This window comes from Pteronotus mesoamericanus, unplaced genomic scaffold (genome assembly GCF_021234165.1).
Source record: "Pteronotus mesoamericanus isolate MK-2021 breed Mesoamerican mustached bat unplaced genomic scaffold, CSHL_Meso_final contig_20, whole genome shotgun sequence".
NCBI lineage: Eukaryota > Metazoa > Chordata > Mammalia > Chiroptera > Mormoopidae > Pteronotus > Pteronotus mesoamericanus.
In genome coordinates, this window is record NW_026555085.1 from 6,418,556 (window position 1) to 6,432,453 (window position 13,898).

Consider the following 13,898-nt stretch of genomic DNA (forward strand, 5'->3'; position numbering starts at 1 on the left):
CTAAAGGACTTTCAGAATATGCTTAGTTGAAATTCCTAAACTTTGCCTCGGGTTTGAGGTCAGTCCTACCGAAGCACCCAGGGCCTCTCTGCCCTGGACTTCCCCCCGCCCCTACCCCAGTCCCACCCCACAGTGCTGCCACAGGCTCAGCACAGCAACACAATGTCCATCGAGGGTGACAAGGCTGAGTTTGCCACCCAGGTGTTGGCACCCTCTCCCCCAGGGCCACGTGTTCCAGGCAGTGTCCGAGGGCTGTGTTCCTGGCCCTGTGGGGTGTGCGTGGAGGTAAAAGGCCGTGGCAAATGGGTCACTGGAGCCAAGCTGTCGAAACTGTTCAGTTGTGTAGAAGGCAGAGCCCCCAACAGCCCACACCTCACCTTTGGACAAAAACGAAAAGGAGGCCCTTTCTCAAGACACTTTACTGCCATCAGCGGGAAAATTGTCGTCATGAATCTACAAATCCTCAATGTCTAGGAAGTGAATAGCACTTCCTGGGCCATGGTGCTCTTGAGCAGGTCACACCCACATAGCCACCCATGGTCATGCAGCTGGAAGCACCCACCCAATTTCCTGAAAACTACCAGATTGTGTCTATAATAAAAATGACACATGTGGACATGGTACTAAGTAATTTTCAGAATCCTTCACAGTCATGTTCTCACTGACTCTTGACAAACCCCCATGAGATGGGAGAGCTGAAAGGCATCAGCTTCATGTCCTTGGTTATAGAATTGGGGAACACAGGGTTGGAGGGCTTCTGAGACCAGTGATCCCCAATCCGTAGGCCTTCCCTGGCTGGGCTGCAGAGTTCCTGGGAGGCACCTACAAATCCACATGGGCGGTAAGCACTGTCAACTGAATAAATTATGTGTCGCGCTTAGAGGCACATCTGTTTAATTGCATCCGGATGTTCTGGTGAGAGATTACCCAAAAATTTACTTTTAAAACTAAAGACATTTAAAAGTAACATCTGAAAAAATGTCAGCAAGTCTTCTATACACTAGTGGCATATTTTTAGCTCTGTGAATCAAGAAAATACATGCCAATAAAAAAATAAGATTAAGGATTTAGTTACTCTTAAGGAAGAGTAAAAACCCAAGAGCACATTAAGATGGCGCTTGAGTTGTCAGCAGAATACAAGGGCTTCAACTCCTGGTCCAATACTCTAGACCAATGCTTGTCGAGGTAGCTCCCCCATTTCCTCCCTAACCCCCAATTTAGGGATAGAATCACTGGCTGTACAATTCCAGCTGAGGAGCAAGGCCTCCCATGAGTGGCTAACAAGTTGCCTGGATCTTAGGAGTTTTCCTCCTTCTCATTCATTCATTCATTCATTCTTTCATTCAGTGAGTGAGTCCGGCTCAGTGGGGGAGGGTATATTTAGCCAGAGTGAAAGCACTCACTACCTCTCTTTGGACAGATTTCAGCAATGCAGAACCAGGAGCGATACAATGGGTCATCTAGTCCTACCCAGAATCCAAGGTCTGGAGAGGACAGGGGTATGAAGGGTCTTGTAGCAAGTTTGACACAAGTCAGCAGTTGGATCTCCAAGTCTCCTAACTCCCAGTCCAGTGCTTATTTCTCCCAGCATAGTCTCTGCCTCTCCATCTGAGGAAGAACGCTTTGTACGTTCTCTGTCTCCATAAGCCCATGATGATGTGAGGATGCAGAATGGCTGTCCACTCTTGTCTGCAGTCATGTCTGCAAAGCCCTCGGCTGAGACGATTATGAAGCATCCTCAGGACGTCCCGGCTAAAGCCACCAATTGTTTCAATTGTTCAAAGGTGCTCGAGTGCAAAGCAAGGCTTTCAATCTGGACTTTGGGTCTCAGGGCTTATGATGGTCTGGGAGGAGAAAAAGAACAGAAGTTTTAGCCAGGGCCCAGTTATTTGTGGGTTTGCTCTGATAACAATAGATTTCACATTAACCCATCAACACAGCACACTGGTTTCCCGTCTGGGTCTTCGCTCACACAGTACCTTCTCCCTACAATGCCCTTTCTCCCAGTCTACAGCCTCTCCATCCTCAGAATCGAAGCTGCCACCTCCTGGAAGTCTCCCAGAACCAATTTGGTTTTTTGGCCTCAGTTACCACTAGTTTGGCATTTGATTGATATTAAACTTTGTCATCAGTAAACATTCTGTCTTTCCCACAAGCAGAAATTTCCACAGGTCCTCACAGAGCCTTGCACACTATCAATTGGTTGAATGAATGAATGAAACCGGAGGATGGAGTGAGGGCTACTGAGGATGTCAGAACTCATGTTTCTGTAATATCTTTCACAAAGAACTCAGATCGCTCCATAAGCTATTACCTAATCCATTTTAGGGGCCAAATTATCTGTCATAGCGCCATTCTCTGGGAGAAGACAGTGAGGATGAGAAAAGAGAGGTCTAAGGTCACAAGGAGCTCTGGGCAGGAAAACAAGCCAATTCTGTGCATAGCATTTAAATAACAAAGTACAAGTATCCTGAAATAAGACCAGCTGTCTTGAAAGCCTTAGCCCACAGCGTCCTAACGTCATTCCAGAAGAAGACAGAGTTTGAGTGGTGGTGGCACCACTGCAATGACGCTCTGGTTGCCCAGGATGCAGAGGTTCTGGGTCTGTGTGTCCAACCCCAACAAAAGACATTGCTTTCCTTTAAAGACACGCCCTCATTCAGTAGCTTCTGCTCTGGAGATCGGGGTCCAATGTTTGTAAGCAGGTTATCTTAAGTAGATTTGAAAGGGGTGGGGGAAACTGTTCATCAAGGTCCTCCCAAAAACATGTGAAAATTCAGACTTTAAAAAAAAAAAATCAGTGATAAGTATTATTTCTAAAGGGAACATCTCAGAGCCTTCCCCTTGGGAAAGGGGAAAAGCATGACAGCAATCAGGAGAGAGAGAGTAGTGGCAGAGGAGAGGCCGCTACCAATCCATCGGCCGAGGTCTGTGGTGGAGCACCTCCAGGAAGCCCTCCAGAAGCACACAGCCCACGGAGCCTTCTCGTCTACCTCCACCACCCCTTATTCGAATGGAATCTTACTTTGCTTTGTTATTTAAATTTTATGACAGTCACAAATTGGGAAGCCAAGGAGCAGAACCCAGGAAATAAGAAGAGGGCAAGCTTAGCTAGCAGCCAGCCCAGTGCCCCATATTGATGTCAAAAAGTATGAAAACGCATGCCAATTAGACACCAGAGCCAAGGAAGAAGATGGAAGTAAAGCCAGTGAGTGTGGGGGGGAAGAAGAAGGTCACTGTGGTATAGAATTGTCTCAAAAGGCCTCAGCAAGGAGGTGGCATTTGAGCTGGACCCCAAAAGTCCTGAACTAGGCAGGGGGAAGGGGACAGTAAGCAGATCCTCTCGTGACCACGACCTTGTCCTTGCTTGTGCCCTCTGCCGCATCGCCATTTCTCACCTGGGGGGCCTCCCTGTAGGGGAACTGGGGGTAGCGCAGACCCATCAGGCTGAGGACGGTGTGATGATTGTTGCCAGCAAACTTGTTAGCCAAGCCAAAGGCAAACTGGTAGGGCCTCTTAGCCGCGTTCCCGTTGGACTCAGGGGAGCGGGCGCCCTGTCTGCGCAGGGTGGCTGTCAGCTTTATGAGGGACGAGTCTGGGAGCTGGTAAAAAAACCTCTTAAAGCTGGGGTGTCGCCTGATCTGGAAGCAGAAATGAAGGCAGGCCATCAGTGTTGCTGGCCGGCGACCCTCCCCCCGCGGCCAGGCTGGGCGCGCCTCATCGTCCCCGGGACGAGCTCCTGGGTTCAGTTCCTCCACCACCCACAGCCATTCAGAATCTGTCCTGCACTGTCCAGCTGCAAATAGCAGGACAAAGTGGGGGGAAAAGTGTTGGTCTTTGGACCCAGACAACTATGTTTAAATCACATCTGCTAGTTCTGTGACCTCTCTAAGCCTCTGCTTGGTCGTGTAGAAAATGGGAGGAATAATATCCCACCCTCCTGATTATTCTTGGGGGAAGGGATTGAGTGAGGTGGCTTATGTGAAATGTTTTGATAGCATAGATGTGGATGAGTTTTCGTTCTCACCCTAAACCTCCTCTTCTTTATGCTTAAATGTCTTAGGCTGGGCTCCCCCTGAGGCCAATCCAGACACAAGGCCTGGGGTGCAGCTCCTGTACACCGGGAGTGGCCCCAGGACACGCTGATGGGAAATGGAGACCTGGGATGAAGATGGGAAAGCAGCCGCACAGGCTGGCGACTAGAGCCCGATCCCCTCAGGAAACGCCAGGAACCAGCTCCTCGAAGTCCTCCCTGACCCCAGGGTGACCCCAGGGCAACCCCAGGGCGACCCCAGGGCAAGGAGCTAGGGGGTAGGCCCACCAGCTCCTATCAGCCATTGATTGAGGGCTGTTCCTGGGGAGGGAGAGGGTGTTCATTCTAACCTTCCACACTGTGGCAAAGTGGCTCTGGGGGCCAGTCCTCAGACAAAAGGTTTCAGGCACCGGCCATGGGGAGCTGGGGCAAACACTGTAAGGCACCTACAGGTTACCCTGAGCTCACACCTGGTGGCCCCTTCATACGTGCTAAGTGTTTGTTTCTCCAAGTAGACTGAGGTTTTCAGGGGCAGGGAGCTGTCTGCTAAAGGCTATCTAGCAGGGGAGGAAAATCCAAAAGCTGTAAAGAATTGGAGGCCACATAGATGCTGAAGGGTGTGCCAGGACCTCCCCCAATTCAAATCCATCGAAGCCTCCTCAGGGGAGGAGGTTTCCCCTGGGGCGGGACAGGAGCAGCACTTCAAGGAGGATTTGGATTCGGGGAGGTCCTGGCTGGCCGGGAGCCACATGAGCTTTATACTAAACTAATATTTATCTCATCTGCTACATATATGGCATTTTCTATATATGCACTAAACTTTGTCAAGTAGGTATTTATCTCCATTTTGCAAATGAGGAAAATGAGGCTCAGAGAGGTTAAAGGACACACCCAAGGTCACCCGATCCACAAACGGGGATTAAACTGGGGTCTCGGTTTTGGGTTGTTGAGGCCCCGGGGGTTGCCCCTGGGGGGACTAAATGGTTCTTACCTGTTCCCCTAAATGGCCGTCCACTTCTTGGAGAAGGGCTACCAGCTTCTGGATGATCAGCTCCTCTAAGGAAAGTAAAGAAGAATTGAGAGACTGTTGACAAGTTCTGCAGTAACACACCCATGAAAACAGACTATTTTGTCTCTAAAACAGAGCACACGGATGAGCTATGAAGGACAAAGAAAAATATTCCCTAAACTAGAGCTGCAGCTTGAGAGCTTTGTTTGGGTTTGCTTTGTAGAAATAGAAGGGACTTCAGGCTGCTGCGCTTCACCTGTAACCATTAGACAGATGGGAAAACTGGGACCTCCCGATGTCCCTTATCCAGACTACAGAGTGACGGTCAGGAATGGGAGTTGGAACCAGGAGCAGCTAATCGGAATGCAAGGTGGGGCACTCCATAGCTACTGATGGAGCAGGAATGTGCCCATCAGCCAGGGTTATAAACAGCACTGTGCAGGCAGCTGCTTGTACCAAGGGTGCACTGTAAATATTCAAGGAAATTGTCTACCCATTGTTATAAACTGTTGGCAACTTGAAATCTGCCACAGTGGGCATGTTTATAACACAGAAATCGGCAAAGGCTACAGACTGGGGCTTCCCTTCTTGACATCGATCCTCCAAGAACTTGTTTGCCAGTATGCCATTGATTATGAGACCAAAGCAAGCTAGGAATTTAATGAAATACTCAAGCAAACCAATGGGGAGCGGTGGGGTGAAGTTACAACCCATAGAATAGACAGGCGTCCTCTATCTGAAAAAAGCTCTTCACCTCCAACCTGTCCCAACAGCCCCAGGTGGAAGGCCAACCCCATCTCCTCCCTGCCCTCATAGACTCCTGGATGTTTGTTGGCTGCCCTTCCAGTTCCCTACTCGAGTTTGGCCTGTGAGAGAAACATCAGTTGGTTGCCTCTCACATGCCTCCAAAGGGGGATATGGCCCACAACCAAGGCACGTGCCCTCACCGGGGGTCAAACCAGCGACCTTTCACTTTGTGGGACGACGCCCACGGAGCCCCACCAGTCAGAGCCTCGGGTTTGGTCTGTGAAATCCAGGGGGCACCATACCAGGTGAGAGCAGATGGTACTAACTAGATTCACACGCTCCGTCAGGCAGAGGTCTTTCTTCCAGCTTGTGGCCTCTGGCCTGGGAGGATGCTTCTGAGGATCCAACTCGTCCCCCTTCTGCAGGCGAAGACTCCTGGAACTCAAGACCCTCCAGATCTGAGGACAAAAAGGAGCTGGTGAGAGTGTGTTTGCACCTGTCTCAAATCTACAAGCACATCGCTGTGCCCAGGTTCTGATAAGCAGCCGTCCACAGGCACTGGCACGAGAGCGGTCCTGGTTTTCCAGGCTCCTGGGTGAGCCCCCAGGTCCCCTGGACCCACCTCAGAGGAGTTTACAGGACTCTGTGTGCCCCCTCCAGAAATATCATTCTTTCTTCCACCAACCCCCTCTGCCTCCTCTCTGCCCAGGAGGAAAACAAGCAGGCCTGCCAACAGGGGAACTCGCTTCCTCTTAACTCTGTGAGGCTCTGCCGAGTTACTTAGCCTGTCGGAACCTCACTTTCTTCATCTGTCCATTGGGAGTAGTAAGACTGGCCTCTCGGGCTTGTGAGCTGGTTAAATGAGAAAATATGTGTGAAAGTGGCATGGAGTAGGCACTCCATACATGTCATGGTAATCACTATAAACCAGTAGGCCTCACACTTGGGTGCAGCGAGGGACAGCCCAGGGCATGTCCTCCTTCATCAAACCTGGGTCTGTGTTCTTCTATTAGCTTTCCAGGTGATTCTCATGCACTTGTCTAATGTACAGACGCACTGTTCTCATACCACATTTGTTTTTAAATGAGTGTGTGAGTGGTGGGATGGGGGAGTGTGTTGTCAGTTGTGGGTCCTGCGGGCAACCCGCACCTCTCTCCTCCCCGTGGTCCTCTGGACCTCCTCTTGGCCACACAGCTGGCCAACCCCTGGCCTGGAGGAAGCCTGGGGCCAGAAGCAGCCTGTTTCCATGGCAACACCAGGCCTGCTCACCAAGGCTGCTGGAGATGGAGGGCCGACGGCCCCCAACGCACAGGGGCAGATAGCTGGGCCTCTTGAGCAACCGGGACTCCGGGCTGGTGGCACCTGCAGCTCCGCCTTTCTTGGGCTCCTTAGAGCTATGTTTCTTATGAGAAAAGGCTTTTCTGAAGCTGGACTTTTTCTCTTGGGATTTCTTCCTGCAGGGCGGGGTCAGGTGTTCTACAGCCACCTCTGGCTCCTGGACGTGAAGTTGCTGCGGGCCAGAGGAAAGAGACTGAGTTATGGCCCTTCACTTTGAGGAAATTGCAAGTGAGCTGGGGAGAGAGACCAGCATCCCCTGAAATAAGAGAGACCCACTGTGGCCTAGAGGGTGTGACCACTGATGCTCAGACATGGGAAAAAGAGAGTGCCCTGCAGCCTCAGGGAAGGCCTCAGGAAGGAGAAGGGTTGGAGCAGGGCTCTGGCAAGATGTAGAATTGGGGGAGAGGCAGGGAAGTTATTACACCAGGCGGAGGCCGGGGTGGGAGGGTCCCTAGTGAGGGTCAGGGTCTATAGGGGAATGTCCTCCTCACCTTCTCTCCCTCCTGTTCCTCCTCATCTTGGAGTAGGGCGATGATCTTCTCAATAAATTTTTCTAAAAAAGAACAAAATAGTTGCTTACACTCTAGTAAGAAAAAACTTTTCTATGGTCAGTCTTCATTTCCTAAGACCCTGGGTGGGTGATGCTCATGGGTCTCCAAGGTGCTAATGAACTTGCATTTGTGGCTATCCCAGTGGGGACCCCCTGGGGACCCACACATTTCTCAGACCTGGCCTGAGGGCAGAGCTGGTTTCAAGGGAACATACTCACTTATCCATTCCCAGCAAGGGCCTAGATGTGCCGCCCTTGGGTATGAGGAACAGCACGGAGGCCCTTCTCGATTCTCCTTCAAGGCACATTTTTTGTGAAAAGTAAACAAGGCAGAAGGGGGTTTGGGGGAAGAAGGTATTTTTTTTTTTCTTTTAATTGATTTGAGAGAGGGAGAGACATCAATTTGTTGTTCCACGTATTTATATATTCATTGGTTGATTCTTGTATGTGTTCTGACTGGGGATTGAACCCACAACCTTAGCATATGGGGGCGACACTCTAATCAACTAAGCTACCCAGCAGCCAGGGCAGAAGCAGATCTTTAAGAGTAACTTCAGATGTGTGGAACGGACAGTGTCAAGATTCTAAGATCAGCTCTGCCAATGATAAAACAATAATGACAGCAGCTATCATTTGTTGGGCTTCTCTCCTATGGCCCCTGCCCTTTCCTATCCTCTTTGCTGCTCCTGGGGCTCTGAACAACCAACCACAACAATAATAACAACAATAAATGACAGCTAACATTAATAGCTGATAACGGGTACTGTTCTAAACACTTTATCTGCATTCATTCATTTAGCGCCTCCAACAGCCCTATGAAGTCAGTACTACTATTATCCCCATTATACTGATGAGGAAACTGAGACCAGAAATGAAGCAACTTGTCCAAGTAAATGTGGCCAGAAGAGGTCAGAGCCCAAAAACAAACCCGGGCCCTAAATCGCACAGTCTACGGAGCCTGTGCCATGGGCCGTTGCCTTTCTCCAGTGCCTTATATTGGCCCCACCAAGGAAGGCATTTCACACAGAGGCCAGACAGGGTAACAGCAGCGTGGCCTGGCGCCTGTGCCTGGGGCCCCACGTGGCCTGCCCAGCCCGCTGCACTCAGAGGCGGGTCAGGACAAGTCTCTGCCTCTCTCTGGTTGTTCCTCTTCTGCAAATGGCGGGGTCAGGCCAGACATTCTGAGAAAAAGAGAGGGGTACTGACTGCATTCTGAGGCTCTGTCCAGCTGCAAGTCCTCTCTGGGTCCCCGGCTCCCTGCTTGGGTGGAAAGACTTGGACCCGCACAATCTGTAGGCAAGGCCTCTTGGACTTCAGGTTCTTCCAAGCCTAAGGAGCAAAATGAAATGGTGTGTTTTGTTAGTCTGAGGCTGTTAACTAGTGCTGGAGGGCGTTAGCACAGCCTCCGCCGGCCCGTCCGCCGCCAGAGCATGGTGGGGTGAGCCGGGGTGGACGCGAGCTGCCGGGCAGGGCCGGTGCACGTCCACACGCCTGGCTTCCTGTGCTTTGCTTCCTCGCCTCCCCTCCCTAGCGACCTCATCCCTCCATCATCTTGGCTTGAGCCACTGGTTGGAGAGTTAATGTCATAGAATGAGTTAACACATCAGGCCAGGATCCCATGCATGAAAATTCACTCTTTGGTGTAAAGTATTGCCCCCTCTTTTTAAAATGTAAATTACCCTGCCCAGGATGAGCTGCCAGGCTGTACTTCCCTGACACCCAGGACACCCTTTCCCCGTGTCTGGCTCCACTATTGATGGCCCACGACCTTCAACACATTGTTTTACCTCCCTAAGAATCAGTTCCCGCATCTGTAAAATGTAGATAATGAAATGGCTGAGGATAAGTCCTATTTTACAGGCGAGGAGACTGAGGCACCGAGATGGAGAATGACATAGAAAGTACAGTGGAGGGCCCAGGTCTCCTGCCTCCCAGTCCCCAGTTTCTTCCTGCATGTGCTCCACACTGCCAGGGTGTGGACGCTGAGGCCGAAGGGAGAGGAGGACGATGGGGGTCCCTTAACACAATTTCCACTAGGGGCTTCACTGGCTTGTCAAGACAGTGAGGTTTCACGTGCGGCAGTGGCCTGCTGGCATCTTTTTTCTCCTCCCCATATTGCTCAAGGAAGAGCAAAAGTCAAATGGGCTGGCTGCTCCTCAAGCGGCCAGCTCCAGCCCTGGGCAAGCTTCCAGAGCTGGAGGCAGCTGCAGTGTTGCTATGGTAACTGTAAGCCTGCTCACCAAGGCTGCTGGAGATGGAGGGCCGATGGCCCCCAACACACAGGTACAGAAAGCTGGGCCTCTTGCGCAGCCGGGACTCCGGGCTGACAACATCTGCAGCCCCCGCTCTCTTGGGCTCCTCAGAGCTGTGTTTCTTATGAGAAACGGTTCTCTTGAGGTTAGACTTCTTCTCCTGGGATTTCTTCCTGAAGGCTGGTGCTGGGTTCTGTGGAGCCACCTCTGGCTGAGAGACCAGGAGTTGCTGTGGGGGAGATGAGAGAAACTGAGTCAGGCCCCTGACTTTGAGGAGAGAGAAAAGCTCCTTGGGAAGCAACTCAATAGCAACCAAAAGCTTCAGGGTGGCCCCAGGCATGGGAGGTGATAGAGCCCTCAGCAGGGGAGCTGGGAGGCCTGGAAGGATGGTAGGCTTGAGCAGGAGCGGGAGCGGGAGGGGGCGGGGGAGGGGGTGGTGCAGAAGGAGAGAGCAGGCCCCTGGGCAGCGGCAGGCAGTTGGCGCCTCACCTCCCCTTCCCACTGGTCTCCCACTTCTCGGAGCACTTGCACTATCATCCGGATGATAGTCTCCTCTGAAAGAGAGTGAATGTACTGGTTAATCTTTCTAGATGCGCAGAGCATGCTTTCTAATGGACTTCTGAGACCAACTGGGCCCTTCTGTGTTAAATGAGGGTCCTCCTAAAACAGCCCTTTAGGCCACAGAAGTGGCAGAAGCACCACATCCCAGAGGCTGGTCCTTCTGAGAGAGGGCTGGAAACTCCACAGGGAACGGTACTAGGCCAAAGAAAATTTTAGGTCAGTCCTTCAGACATTAAATTTGTGCCCCATTATTTCCTTAGAACTTTACAGATCTGTGAATATCTGCTTTGGGTTCAGTAAGCTGTGTGACCTTGGGTAAATTTCTTGATCTCTCTGGACCTTCATCTTTTCCCCTGTGAAATGTGGATCATGATCCCTGTTCTGCTTCCCTCAGAAGACTCTCAGGTCATCAAATGAGGGGCTGTGCTTGGAAACACTTTGCAAAGCTGATGCGGACATTCCAGCCTGCAATATTCCAGTCCGAGAAATGGTGGAAGCCTGGCCTAAGGTGGAGTTAGAGGAAGGAGGGGCTCCAGCTACAGGACACAGACAACCTGCCACATTGATGCCTCAACCACACCACCAAGTCTTCACAGAGAAGCTATAAGCAACATCAATGGTTTTCTTTGATACTCCACCCAACCTCTGCAAAGACAATGTGCTCAGAGTGGCCTCTGCTAGCTGCCAGCTGGCGGATGAGTATACACCGAAGGAGGTGCTCACGAGATTTCCTGTCCTCAGGGCGTCAGCAGACTGTTTCACCCCTCACTCACCTCCCTCACTTCTCTCTCATTTATAAACCCTGCATGGCTCAGTCTACCAGTTGATTTCCTCTCATGTGAGAAAACAGCATGTAAAATAAACATCCTTCCCAATAACCAACTGAACGCCTTTTAGTTATCCTTTGACAGAGGATAGATCCTCTGTTTCATATCTTTAAAAATATGCCCATTCTTTACTGGGAATTAGATTAATGGAACATTATTGATTTTATTAGGGATAATAATAGGACTGTGGATGCGTATGAGACCGTCCTATTTCTTGGTGACCTGTGCTTAAGTATTTAAGAATGAATACTAAAAATAGTTCAGCAACAAAAGTATACACACATGCATGTGCAAAGCAAAGCAAATATGGCCGACTGTTAACAACTGTGAGTATATGAGTGTGCATAGAACTATTCTTCCCACTCTTCTGTTTATTTAAATATATATAAATTCCATATTCCTCTATTCTAAATTCCTTTTATAAATTTAAAGAGACCAAAAAAAGTCCGATGCTTATAAACACATAAGCAGGAGCATTTACCAGCAGCTATTTTTACTCCCGAGACGCCCTTCTGTGAACCTCTAAAATAAGTAAATGTGGCCAGAAGCACCAAAAAGGGCAAGATCAGCACATGCACTTTGAGAGCTACCGCTTAAGGCCACAGCAGTTGTCCAGAGCAGTCCGCCTCATTCAGCAATGGCCACCCCAGCTGCAAGCAAAGAGGACACAGTACATTCTGACTCACGGTCAAGCTTTTTGAGATCCTCTTCCTGCCAGTGGCCTGTGGCTTGGGAAGAAGGTGCTGAAGGGCCAGCATCCCGGCCTTCGATAAGCAAGGATTGGTGGAGATCAGAATCCTCCCCGCCTGGAATAAAGATGAAAGCAAATGTGGGTGTGTGGGGGCGTGAGGGGTATGTCAGTGACAATCTTCTGATACGAGGAAATGGCACAGAATTCCCAGCAGGAGGGCACTGCTGTCACCAGCTCTAGTCCTGACCCAAAATTCAGAAACCCACCAGGGTTTCCATTTGAAAAGAGGCTGCCTCAACCCAGGCCTCCTTCCCTCCACCCCCCAAAAATATCCTGGATCTTCCTTGAGTCTCTTCTCTCCATTTAAACACACTCACTTTTCAGTGCTACAGGGCAAAGCTCCATCTCCCTCCATGTGCCTGTGGGGCATTCAACTCCAGGACGCTAGGAGTCAGAAAGGGAAGGCACCTCGGGGACCAGCTCCCTCTTTTTACAAATGAGGAATCAAAGGTTCCAGGCAGGAGCAGCAACTTGCTCAAGATCACACAGCAAGTTTATTCCTGAGGGAGCCAAGACTAGAACCAGCACCCCAGGAGCTGTCTCTGTCTACCTCGCTGACACCCAGCCCCAGTCCTCACAGATGGACTAGTGTGGAGGGTAGGGCTTCCACCCTCGCGTCCCTCCCTGCCTTCGCATTCCTCCCTGGTCCCTGTTTAGAGTAATCAGCAATAAGAGTTATCATTTATAGAGCATTTCCATGTGGCAGCTCTGGGCCACAGCCACTTCCAAAAAGTTAAGGTTCAGAGAGGAAAGTCGCCAGTGCCTAGTCACACAGCTCATTGGTGGTAGAAATGCCTCAAAGAAATTAAACAGTGCTGTTGTTCCTGAGAGTTGTCCTACCATCCACACCCCCTCTGTTGAGAGGTTTGGGGAGTCAGCTTAGAGCACGCTAGTCCTTCGGGGTGGGGCAATGGGGTTACCATAGAAACAGGCAGTCTGCTCACCCCTGGATCCCGGGCCCAGGTCAGTCTCCTCGGAGCACGAGGCAGCAGCCGTCTTGGGCAGCACTGCCTCTTGGCCTTCGACTTCCTGGTCTTGGACCACCTTGGTTTCCTCATCAACATGTTTCTTATGACCATGTTTCTTGTGGCTGGCCTTCTTGTCATGGGCTTTCTTTTTGAGAGCTGGCTCCTCCCGTGACTCAGAGGTTTCTGTGGGCTGGGGGAAGCCCTCCTTCCCCTTTGCTCTCCTGTTGGCCTTTTCTTTGGTCTCCTCAGGGCCTTTCCTCAGGAAGAAGTTCAGCACGGTCTTCAGCAACCCCTGCTGGGCCCGATTCTGGGCCTTGTCCTTCTTGGTGTCCTGCAGAGCCCTCTGCTCACTGGGGAGAAACTCCTTGGTCCCCTCCTGGCTGAGGGCTCTGCCAGTGGCACCCGGAGCCTCTGAAGATCCTGGGCTCTTGGGACACCCGCTCCCATCACTGGTGCTCCTTGGAAGCGCCGGCCTGGAGGGGGTGGCAGGCAGGGAAAGGTACTGGCAGTCCCACAACTCTGAGTCCTTCCTGGAGTTCGGCGGTCTGTCCAGAGACCTGGCTTTTCTCCCTGACAGAGGCTTCCTGGGGCCCTGCGGACACTCCATTGTGCTACAATCAAAACAAAGAGCTCCCTTAGAAGAGGTAGACTGGAGACTGCTCGGGTGGGCCAACATGGTGACGAGTGTGTGCATACACCCTACCCTCTAACACAGTGATTGCAGCTCTCAAAGAGGTTGTCCCATTTTCATTCCTCAACAACCCTAGGAGGGACGTGTGTCCTTGCCCCCATTTTCCAGAGGAGGAAACTGAGCCACAGGAGGTCATGCCCCAGGTCTCACGGTGCCCTCTCCTCCCACCCC

The 13,898-nt window shown here is 51.1% G+C and overlaps 1 protein-coding gene across 1 annotated transcript; it reads right to left on the reverse strand.

Moving 5' to 3' along the window:
• Window positions 1–1,808: 1,808 nt before the first annotated feature.
• Window positions 1,809–13,647, reverse strand: BNIP5 (BCL2 interacting protein 5). Its single transcript, XM_054570210.1, has 11 exons — window positions 13,013–13,647; window positions 12,004–12,123; window positions 10,419–10,483; window positions 9,918–10,158; window positions 8,884–9,006; window positions 7,619–7,680; window positions 7,059–7,299; window positions 6,116–6,247; window positions 5,025–5,089; window positions 3,399–3,641; window positions 1,809–1,844 (listed from the first exon to the last, which is right to left on the reverse strand). The coding sequence occupies exons 1-11, from the start codon at window positions 13,641–13,643 to the stop codon at window positions 1,809–1,811; spliced, it is 1,959 nt and encodes a 652-aa protein (XP_054426185.1). The 5' UTR covers window positions 13,644–13,647.
• Window positions 13,648–13,898: the final 251 nt, after the last annotated feature.

What these genes read in the sequence shown, in the direction of transcription:
- BNIP5 (XM_054570210.1), bottom strand. Translation starts at nt 13,643, where the DNA reads ATGGAGTGTCCGCAGGGCCCCAGGAAGCCTCTGTCAGGGAGAAAAGCC. An exon ending in GGATCTCAAAAAGCTTGACC is followed by an intron (nt 10,484 to 12,003) that starts GTGAGTCAGAAT and finishes ACTCTCTTTCAG; the next exon opens with AGGAGACTATCATCCGGATG. An exon ending in GGACAGAGCCTCAGAATGCA is followed by an intron (nt 7,681 to 8,883) that starts GTCAGTACCCCT and finishes GTTCTTTTTTAG; the next exon opens with AAAAATTTATTGAGAAGATC.